We start from the raw sequence: 11,099 nt of genomic DNA on the forward strand, positions 1-11,099 counted from the left end.
GAAATGGGGCAGGGCGGGGGGGCTGCAAAGGGGGACCCCCCACGCACGGCCGCGGTCACGCGTGGCAAAGCCCCCCCCCCCGCTGTGCAGGCGGGGATGCGGCAGGGGCGGCGCGGAAAGGGCTCTTTAAAAGCTGCCCCCCGGCGGGGAGCGGGCGGCGGAGGGGGGCCGGGACAGGGCCGAGGGGGCCGCCCGGGAGGGCGTGGGGGAGCCGCTCGGGGCGGGGAGATGCTGGGGCGCTCTTACGTCTGTCAAGGAGCGGCAGACGGCCGCGGCGAGAGATAAAAAGTAAAAGGCGAGCGGCGGGGCCGGGGGCAGACTCGGCAGGCACGGCGATGGGAAGCAGCTCCCCGAGGCACCGGCCCAGCTAAACGGGGGGGGGGGGCCCGGCGGGACGCGGACGGCGGCGGTGGCAGCCCGGGGGGCAGCGGAGGGGGCGGCTTCTCCCTCCGAGCACCGAGCCCGGCTTCTTTCTCCCCCCCCCCCCCCCCCCGCCCCGGCTGCCTCCCCCCCAGCCCTCCGCCTCTCGCTCGCCGGGCTCGGATTTAGGGATAAAGTGGGAGGAGGAGGGAAAAGGGGGGGGGGGGGGGGTCGCTGCCATTTGTTTAGCCGCCGAGGGGTGAAGTCTCCCGGTGGAAACAAACCCCGCCGGGAGGAGGAGGAGGAGGAAGGGGGGCACAGGGAAGGGGGGGGGGGGCCGTCGCGGCGAGCCCCCAGCAGCGTGGCCTTTTGGGGGGGTGCGCGGGGGGGGGTGGCGGAGGAGGGCCGGGGCTGGCCGCCGCGGACCTGGCCGTAGATGACTGCAGAAGCGCAGCAGGCTCTGTCCTCTCAGCCCCCTCCTCCTCCGGCGCACAGCAGCTACGGCCCCATGTCCTCCGTGGCCGAGAAGCAGCCGCAGAGCTCGGCCATGGACGCCGCCCCCGGGGCCCCCCCCGGGCCGGCCGGCAGCGCTGCGGGCAGCGGCGGAGCGGCGGGCGGCGGCGGCGGCCCTAAAGCGAAGAAAACGAACGCGGGGATCCGGCGGCCGGAGAAGCCGCCCTATTCCTACATCGCCCTCATCGTCATGGCCATCCAGAGCTCGCCCTCCAAGCGGCTGACCCTGAGCGAGATCTACCAGTTCTTGCAGAGCCGCTTCCCTTTCTTCCGCGGCTCCTACCAGGGCTGGAAAAACTCGGTGCGCCACAACCTCTCGCTCAACGAGTGCTTCATCAAGCTGCCCAAAGGGCTGGGCCGCCCGGGCAAGGGCCACTACTGGACCATCGACCCCGCCAGCGAGTTCATGTTCGAGGAGGGCTCGTTCCGCCGCCGGCCCCGAGGCTTCAGGAGGAAATGCCAGGCGCTGAAACCCATGTACAGCATGATGAACGGGCTCAGCTTCAACCACCTCCCCGACAGCTACAGCTTCCAGGGCTCGGCCGGAGGGCTCTCGTGCCCCCCCAACAGCCTCTCCCTCGAGGGGGGCTTGGGCATGATGAACGGCCACTTGGCCGGCAACGTGGACGGGATGGGGCTGGCCGGCCACTCCGTGCCCCACCTGCCCGCTAACGGCGGGCACTCCTACATGGGCGGCTGCACCGGCTCCTCGGCGGGGGAATACCCGCACCACGACGGCTCCGTGCCCGCCTCCCCGCTGCTCGCCGGCGGCGGCGTGATGGAGCCGCACTCGGTCTACTCCAGCTCGGCCTCGGCTTGGGCTCCCTCCGCTTCGGCCGCCTTGAACACGGGAGCTTCCTACATCAAGCAGCAGCCGCTGTCGCCCTGCAACCCCACGGCCAACCCGCTCTCCTCCAGCCTTTCCACGCACTCCCTCGACCAGTCCTACCTGCACCAGAACAGCCACAACACCGCCGAGCTGCAAGGTGAGGCGCGGACACGCGTGGGGAGAGCCCCGAGCCCGCCGCGACGGCTCGGCCGGGGGCTGCCGGCGGAGCTGGGGGGGGGGGGAAGGGGGTCGGGGACCGTTTTTAGGCATCCCCCCGCCGCGGGAGAGGCCGCCGTGCCCTCGCTCCTCGCCTCCTTTCCCGGGGGAACCGGCCTGCTCCACGGTGATGCTGCCCGGGCGGTTCGTGCCGTCGGGGCTCGCCCCGTCGCTGCTGCGGGGCCGGGAGCCGCCGAGCCCCGGGCTCCGCTCCCTCGGGGGCTGCCCCGGGCCTAGGACTGGTGGGCTCGGGCAGGAGCGGGGCTGCGGGAAGGTGAGGCCCGGGATGGGTGCCGGGGGTGCCGGGGCTCGGAGCGAATAGGTAGGAGAGGGCAGAGCGGCGGGGACGGGGCAGGGAAGGGGCGAGGGGGGAGGACGAAGGGGTGCCGGCAGCCCCACAGCGACTGACGGGGAGCACGGCTCCGGTCTTCAACCTCCATCGAGGCCTTAGGGTTAGGGTTATCGAGGGCTCCGGAGGCTCCCAGCGACGTCGGAGGGAGAAATGGGGGGGATTTCCCCACTGGGGTGCCCGCCACCCGGTTCCTCCCGACTCCGGCCCCCACCGCCCCCGCGACCCGCTCCTGCCGGGGCTGTGTTTTCCTCGGGGCTGTGTTTTCCAGGCCCGCCGCCTCCCTCCGGCCTCCGCTCCTCCGCCCATGCGGAAGTCGGAGGCTGGGGCTCCCCGCGCCCCGCAGCCTCGGCCCGGCCTCGGCCCCCCCGTAGCCCCGCTGCTGCTGCCCGGAGGAGGCTTTGCCCTGGCCCGGAGGGGGGGTGTCGTGTTTTCGGCCTCTGCTGGACCACGGAGGCCTGCGGAGGGCCGTGGAGGCCGGGGCTGGCCTTCGTGCGGAGGTCCAAAGTCCCCTCGGGGAGGCTGTCGGGGTGCGGGGAGCGGGGCTGGGGGCTGCGCAGCATCCCCGCGCCTTCGGGGGAGCGAGAAAAACCCCGCGGCCAGGGTGTAAAACAGCGGCAGCGGGGCAGGAGCGCCGAGGGAAGGGCGGAAAGGCGCTGGAGGGAGGACAGCGAGGCCTGGCCCGGGCACAGCGCCGAGCCGAGCCGAGCCGGGCCGTGGCGGGGACAGCGGCCGTCTGCGGGGTCCCGCCGGGCTCCCGCCTCGGTCCCCGCTCCGCCACCGAGCCGGTGGTTATCTGCCGTACACAGCTCGCTTGGAAAGACCTTGAACGAACCCCAAATCGCTGGAAAAAGGAGCAAAAAGCCGCCCGGAGAAGGCGCCGGGTCTGCCCGCAGCGTGAGGGCAGCAGCTCCTCAAAATCGCCCGGGTTCCCAGCGCCGGCCCGGGGTCCGCGGCTCCTCCCGAGCGCACCCCAACACTTCGGGGCCTTTTTACGTCCCCAGGCGGCTGCAGAAGAGGCAGAGAAAATTCCGCCCTCGGCTGCTTTTCGCCCTCGGCCTCTCCGGCCGCTTTCTGGGGCCGGCCCGTCGGGACTGGGCTGAGAGCGGCCGCACTGCCCCGCTCCGCACCCCGCGGGGAGCACCCGGCACCCTCGAGGGCGCAAAAAGCGGGGGGAAAAAATTAAAATAAAATGAAAACCACCCGAGACAAAACCCAAACCATCTCCTTGAAGTCTCCTCGGGCCGGCTAAGAGAGAGCCGAGGCCGTGGAGCTTTCCTCGTCGCCACCTGCCCCAATATTGAGGTGTAAAACCCCAAATTCCCAACCGGGCTCTGCGAGGCGCGGGCGGCGGCTTCTCCGCCGTGCTCAACCTCTTTTACTGACTGTACCCACGACGGCTGACAATTCTTTTTCCCCCTGTCCCGCAGGCATCCCGCGGTATCACTCCCAGTCTCCGAGCATGTGCGACAGAAAGGAATTCGTCTTCTCTTTCAACGCCATGGCCTCCTCCTCCATGCATTCGGCGGGCAGCGGCTCCTATTACCACCAACAAGTGACATACCAGGACATCAAGCCGTGCGTTATGTGATACGGGGCGGAAAAGCCACCTCCCGGGGCCGTCGAGGCCTGACCCGGGCACCGAGCCCCCCCCCCCGGACCCTGGGGGTGCAGGGGGGTCTCTCCGGGCCGGGAGGAAGGACCGGGAGCCCCGGGGACCGCCGTGCGCGGCGGCCGAGCACCGGCCCCGGCCCCAACACGTGTCTTCAATCAGAGACGGTCTCTGCCTTCTTCTGCTTCTCCGCTTGGGTCGGCTTGGGGTGAGAGGAAAAGCAAAAGCAGCCCCCCGAAACACCCACCGCCGCCTCCTCACCCGAAATCCCCGACTGCGAGTTTGGGTTAAGAGTTTGACAAATGAGGTTTTGATTATTTCCTTTAAAAAAAAAAGAAAGAAAGAAAAGAAAGAAAGAAAGAAAGAAAGAAAGAAGAAAAAGAATTTGCTAACCACGTTTTCTAAGTCAGTGCATTGAGCGATGCCACCACCCCGGTGGGTAGGGACAGAGCCGGCTCGGGCCGGGGGCTCCAAGGACCCCCCCGGTGCCCGCGGCCGCTCCGCGCTGCCCCCTCGGTCGCCTCCGGGCTTCCCGGCCCGGCCCTTCGGTCCCGTCTCACTTCGAGCCCCTACTTCCGAGAAATATCTTCTTAGTTTTGTTTCTTTGCCGGCAAACACACAGCGGGCAAAAATCTCTCAGAGGGATTTTTTTTCTTTTGTAACTATATATATAATTTTTTTTTTGCCTGCATAAAGACTGCAGGATCAGACCCTATGCAGAGAGAATAAGGCACTTTGAAAAGAGACAGCCATGCTCATTCTGTTATTTATTCTACATTTTTTTTGTTGTTGTTGCTAATAATCGAGACACGAGTAGTCTCAGTTGATCAGTATTAAAGCGGTGGAGCTCTGTTGGCAATATTTGCCATATAGATTTTTTTTTTTTTTAGTTAACCTTTGTAAATTTTAAACCGATTATGGTCTTTGTGTAAAGACAATCTTCCATATGTTTTTATAGAAATATATATATAATGAAGGATTATTCCCCTCCGTCCCCCCTCTATTTTTTTTTTTTTGCCCTTTGTACAGTTCGGTGACACCTATTTTAATTTCTTTCTGCACTGTATAAAATTGTAATTATGTGGTTGGTTTTGATTTTGTTTTTGTTGGTTTATTTTTTTTTTCCGCCCTGCCCTTTTGTGTACGTTTCGTCCCTAAGGATAAAAAAAAAAAAAATCGAACCGAAATAAAACATGTATGTTATTTGTACATGGGCTTCACGATTGTATGAGCAGCAAATAAACGAGCATGCGGTGTAAGACGCGTAATTATATCTGAGGAGTCGGGGGGCTCCGCGGGGCGCGGAGGGGCCGCCCGGCCGCGGAAACCTTCGGGTGTTTGGGGCAAAAAACTCCGAGAAGAATAAAGAGAGGAGGGGAGGCAAATCGGAGGCGATTTTCAATTTTTTTTTTGCTGCTGTTATCGCCTTGCCCAAGGAGAAAGCGAAACGCGGTGCCCGACAGCAATTTGCTTCTTGCTGGGGGACGTGGCGGGTCGCTGCGAAGCCCCAGCTCTCGGCTCCTTCTTCCTCCTCCTCCTCCTCCTCCTCTTCCTCGGGGCCGGCCGGGACCCCGGCGGCTTCGGGCACCCGGGGAACCTCCGCGGCAGGGGGAGAGCGGCCGCGGGCCGGCTCGGCAAAGCCGCGTCTGCTGGGGCAGCGCCGCGGAGGTGCACGCAGGCTTTTCCCTCGCCGTGGAAATAAAAAATTAAAAATAATTAAAAAAAAATAAAAATAAGAAATTCAACCGGGCGAACGGGGGGCTGGAGCGGCTCCCGCGGGGTCACCGCGCTGCGCTCGGCGGGGACAGACCCGCACCCTCCGTGCCTGAGGGACAGCGGGTGGCTGGGGACGGGGATGGGGACAAGGATGGGGACAGGCCGGTGGCTGCCGAGTGGGGTTTGTCACCCCCTCTCCCAAGGCAATTCCCCTTTTACGATACCCGGAGGCCAACGTGCCCACATCAGCTCATGCTACGAAGCCAGCCATAGAGTAAAAACAATAAAAAAATGAGATGCATACGGCTAAATCTGATTCCTTCGTCGGGTATTTCTCTCTTTTTACAGGCAAATTAGGTTACGGCGCGCTAATTAGCCCAGCTTAATGTAATGAATTTAATTAAAAGGAAACTCAGCCTGTAACAAACCAACAAAATATCTTTCTAATTGCTCTTCTAATTAAAGCAGGTGGGAAAGGCTTTGTCAGAGCTGGTAGAGGCCTCTCTCCGGGATTTTTTTCTTTTTATTATCATTTTTGGGTGTTTGTTTTTCAAGGGTAGGTCTGCTTAGGCTAATGGCGAACTATGTGCAACATTTACTGGGGTTCCCCTGTTTTTGCGCCTTTCTGGACGGATCCTTCCCTCTGTTCCCTGCACTGTTGACCGTCCCTGCTGGAGGTGAGCCGTGTTGTTACCATCTTTTTAACGTACAAGCTGAAGGCTGAGGTTTCGCTCCCGACGCACATATCTGCGCTAGGTGTGGTTGAGATAGAGGCTCAGGGTGAGGAGTTCAGTCTCTGCCAAGTGGTTTTTCCTTCCTTGAAATCTCACTATCACTCCTAAGACTCGTTTCATCCTTCAGATTCACGTTGAACTTGCTCCTCTGTGTGTATTATCGATCCGCTCACAGCTTGGTGTCTGCAGGGGATGGAAAGGGCAGGCAGACACCTTGCAATCCGCGGGTCCAGCCTGAGCAAAGTTTGATATCTGGTCCCCAACAAAGGTTCGCGTGATTCATTTTCCTCCCTCCCATCGGTTCCCCTGCCCCATGCCGCCAAACCTGGAAAAACAGAACCACCGCATACCGTGGACGCCACATACTCCTCAAGCCAGTGAGCGCAGTCTAAACAGGCAGCTCTCCATCTCAGACACCTCCACCAGGGAGGAGAGGATGAAACCCTACGGGCTCCTGCCCCCAGCCCTTGTTCTGCACGAGACAAACCTGCTTTTTCCCTGCATGTGTTGTCCCGGCGGATGGCAAAAAACCTAGCTGCTATCACAACCGGCCCCTTTGTAGCAGCTCTGCGTGTATGTCTGTGCGGTCGGGTGGGCTCTGCTGGGAGGTGAGGAGAAATAAGCTTGTTCAGAAACACTGGTGGAGCCTTGTAAGAGGAGAGGAGAAGTAGGCTTGCTCAGAAATACGGTATTTGCTCACGCAACAGCCTCCCCTTGTCCAGCTCCAAGCCGTAGTCAGCTGATGTAGCTCCGCTGAGCATCAGGGATCTGCTCACTACTCATCACCCGCTGCCCCATCCATAGGTGATAAAACTACCTGGTTTTCTTTGTTTTTGGTGTTTCTACTATAGGAAAGTTTCCCATTGCGGATGCCCTGCGGTGGCCCGTGAGCTTTATACAGGGCTCTTGTGCTGAAATTCGACGCACAGCAAGAAACAGGCCTGGTGCCTCCGACTATATGTGGCACAAGGGGACCCAGAAGGCACCAGGCAGCAGGGCCAGGTGGTGCCACAGCAGAGCGTTCGGGTGGCAAGGAGCCTTGGTGGCCCTGATGCTTCCCGGGCGTTTCCTTCCCCTGCCACGAAGCTGGATGTGCACACTCACTGCCCTGTTCCTTGCACGCTCGTGTGCGCACAGCTGCTTGCTTTGGGGGGGGGCACACGGTGGTCCTGCACGGGCAGGGCGCGGAAAGCCCCAAGGGTGCGAGAGCTGCACTTGGGAACCCCACGAGAGGCGGTGCGGGGCTGAGGTCCCCGCCGGGGGGGGGGGTCGGGGGGCGATGCTGGGCTCCTTTGGTCGGGGGGCGGCACCTGGGGAGGGGGAGCGGGCCCGGGGGCGGCGCGGAGCCGTTCCCTTGGCGGCAGCGCCACCTGGTGCCGCGCACCGCGCACCGCTCCGGGAGGCGTCCACCCTTTCCTCCGTGCGCCCTGCTGGGGTGGGTGCTGCAGGCTTGGGGTTGAGGTTTCTTTTCCTTTCTTTTCCTTATTTATTTATTTATTTATTTATTTTTTCTTTTTCCTTCCGCTTTCTGGTAGCCGGAGCTCCGAAGGTGAACGGCCCTTTCCTGCATCTTCAAATTTAGCATCGAAACGTTGGCGCTTGAGCACGTCGGACAAACCATTTTTATGGGATGCTTCTGGGTTAGGCCTGTTCTACCCCCAGGTGGGATGGATGGGGATATGTGGCATGGGGTTGCATAGAGAATCCCATGTATACTCAGCACGTGATGCTCTTGGATGGGGCTGGTTACGCAGACTAGCAGCAAACTAGGCACTTTGGACACTTTGCTGGTAGAAATAGATCCTTTGAATCTTAAAGGGTATTTAGAAGGCCAAGTTCTGAGTTTGGTCTGTACTTTTTAGCAGGTGAAGGCTCAGATTCACCAGGATAATTGGGTGCCTGACTTCTGTGTTGAATCCAAGAAGTTTGGGACCTACACGCGTCAGTGGATCTCATTTACAGTAATTTTCACTTTTCAAAAGTGAACTTTTTCAAAAGGGAACTTTTTCAAAAGGGGACTTTGACTTATTTTGGAAGACCACACGCTTTCAGAAGACCAAACCTGGACATTTGCTCACTTTCCATGCGTGCTTACAAGCACAACTCCTGCCTGATACCAATTTCTGCAGGAAGACAGTGCTAGGGTTGTTCCTGCAGGCTTGGCATTTGCATGTTTGTGCCAAAAAGTCTTTGGCACTGGGATTCGACCTCAGCGACATAACTGATGCAGGGGAGCATGCGTCTGGCTGAAGGAGACCCCCATGATGAGCAGGAGATGCCCAGAGTGCTAGCAGCAGCTCCGCAATTGTGAGCTGATGTTATTCATAGCAACAATTATCAGATTGGCTCAAGACGTGAGGAGAGGCATGCAACTCAGTTGTTTTTTAAAGAACTTTCATTGCCAGTACTCATCCTGCCCAGTAAGCAACTAAAATCAGAATATTATTAAGGAACGATAAAAGAAGGAATAAAGCTCATTGTTACTGATCTTCCAGGATGGAGAGCTGTCTATTTGCACAGGCTTATGAGAGGTTCTTTGAGACCAGTTCCCCGTTATCTGAGGCAAACATGAATCTCCTCTTCTCAGACACTTCCTGCAGGTTCTCTGAGAGATCCCAAGAAGCCTGCAGGTCAGAGGTTGAAATTCATGGTCACAGGAACATAGATCAGAGCAAATGTCAATCTAAGAGATCAGATCTGCTTGATCAAGGAACGAGATGCGTGGACATTAGCAGTGCCACCTCACTTCAGTATTTCTTACAGTGACATGAATACTAGAGACTGGACATAGTCATTTCTTTATTTGAGGCAGCGGGAGTTGAAAGACCCAGAATGGTACAGAAAGTGCAGTTCTGTGGCTCAGCTCAGCTTCAGGCTAATTACTGAAAAAATAAGCAAACACACCTGAGAAAGCAGTATGTCAGAGCCTGGAAAGTTTTGCAGGGACTTAGAGTACCAAGAGTTCACTTGGAGCTGGACTTGTTACAGCGATTGTGTTCCTATACGGTGGTAAAGAAAAAGACGCTGCAGATCAACTACCTGAGTAATCGCTTCCTTCAGAGAGGTGGAAACACCAGACTTTGGAATCTGAGCAGTGCAAGTGCCTGGAAAGACTCTGAAAACACGATATCCCTCTGGAAAAACTTTAAGTATTACTCTTGTCTGAATGATTAACTTTATTCTAACGGATTGCTCAAAGATACTAAGGAGTGGCAGGAGTGGATACACTAATGCCTGGAAATGCAGAGGTTTTTGCAACCTTTCATGAATGTTTCACTTCCTTCCCTGCCTTTTTTTCCTCTCATCTAACAGTCCTGAATGTTTGCCTTATTCCTCAAAGAAAAAAATTGCCCCGTTTTAGCCCCACATGTTTCTGCATGGGATGGGTGGACCACAACATAGTTGACTTGCTAGACCTCTGGAGGAGGCACGTCTCAGGGAAAGGAGCTCAGTTTCTGTCCCCCATCTTGTCTCATGGGATAAGAGAGCCGTGATTTATGTCCCTGGACTGGAGAGAGGCTTGCAGTTAAGTGCTTTGACTGACTAGAAGGCTCTCCTGGAGCAGGAGGATCCAAAGGATCACACGATCCCCAACCACAGCAGGGCTGTGAGGAGGCAGAGTGGCTGCGACGCTGCAGCTCCGTTGGGAAGATACAAGATGCCCACCTGTCACATAGAAATGTCAAAAGGTCACCCTGCTGGTTTTATTTTTTGAGGGAGAGAGCTTCTGATGAGTTTCTAACCTGTCCTGCCAGTTGTTTCCTCAAGTGCTGGGAATTACCAGTCACATCTGGTCTAGCAGGAGCCAGTTCCACCTTCCTCATTTTTCCATCTGTAAAACGTGGATGTTACTGGGGCCACCATAAAGATTGACTAGATAGGTCCGTATCCTGAAGTCATTTCTCCCAGTGACTTCAGTGAAATGCCCAGCCCAGAACAATGGCAGGATACACGACCCTAAACATTTCTGCAGTGCTTTGAAAGATGAAAAGCAGTGACTTTTCTACCTATGTCAGTGGAGGGGCAGAGAAACTTTTCATGATGTTTACAGCAGGCATTGCAGACATTATACATAAAAACATGGGAAATGGTGCACTTTTCTTGTAGAGAGATAATCTTTAATAGATGGCAATGAGGAAATAGAGGCATTCATACACAAGAGCCTACCTCACAGACGGGTACGTTTCCCTGACTAACATGGTCACAGTCACAGATGTTTCCTCCAGAGCCAGAACTGCTGCATGGGGCTGTTCCTTCTAAGGAACCGGAATGAGAGAAATCCCAGCGCATGCTTTTCCTCCCCCTCCTCAACCCTTGCTGCAGTTATAGAGAAAAATGCAGAGCCAGTGCTAGATTTTCAATGGAAGCATTTTCTTAAAAACGTTTGTTTCTCCCTTTGGAGCACTATAAGACGATTAAATTTAAGACAAAAAAAAAAGACATGACTTGAAGCCAGTATTTAACCATCCCTTTCCCCAGATATTTTATTGGTCTCCAATGATAATGAGCTAAGTCCTCTGTCCTTAAAGACTGCTTTCTGGGAGGGAACCAGGGACAAATGTGAATGGAGGCACTGGAGGGCTGGATGGGGACCTGGCTGTGACACAGGAGCAGGCTTTGCTGTCTTCCCACCCTGATGTTGAGACTTTTTTTTTCCTTTTTCTCTCCATGGAAACAAACAATCTCTGATTCTTGTCACTCAGAGGAGACTACACAGCAAGATGGCTTGTTTACTCGCTGTTGTCTTTGGTGGATTGAAGCTGTGTGGCC

General features: G+C 57.2%; 1 protein-coding gene across 1 annotated transcript; it reads left to right on the top strand.

Moving 5' to 3' along the window:
* The first annotated feature begins 82 nt into the window (after window positions 1–82).
* FOXF1 (forkhead box F1) lies at window positions 83–5,138 on the top strand. The gene is made up of 2 exons (XM_080552215.1): window positions 83–1,859; window positions 3,698–5,138. The coding sequence occupies exons 1-2, from the start codon at window positions 797–799 to the stop codon at window positions 3,856–3,858; spliced, it is 1,224 nt and encodes a 407-aa protein (XP_080408341.1). The 5' UTR covers window positions 83–796; the 3' UTR covers window positions 3,859–5,138.
* The last annotated feature ends 5,961 nt before the right edge of the window (window positions 5,139–11,099 follow it).

Source organism: Anser brachyrhynchus (genome assembly GCF_964034855.1).
Source record: "Anser brachyrhynchus genome assembly, chromosome: 12".
NCBI classification, from domain to species: domain Eukaryota; kingdom Metazoa; phylum Chordata; class Aves; order Anseriformes; family Anatidae; genus Anser; species Anser brachyrhynchus.

Coding starts and splice junctions, on each gene's coding strand:
- FOXF1 (XM_080552215.1), top strand. CDS start 797: ATGACTGCAGAAGCGCAGCAGGCTCTGTCCTCTCAGCCCCCTCCTCCT. Junction 1,860..3,697: donor CAACACCGCCGAGCTGCAAG/GTGAGGCGCGGA, acceptor CCTGTCCCGCAG/GCATCCCGCGGTATCACTCC.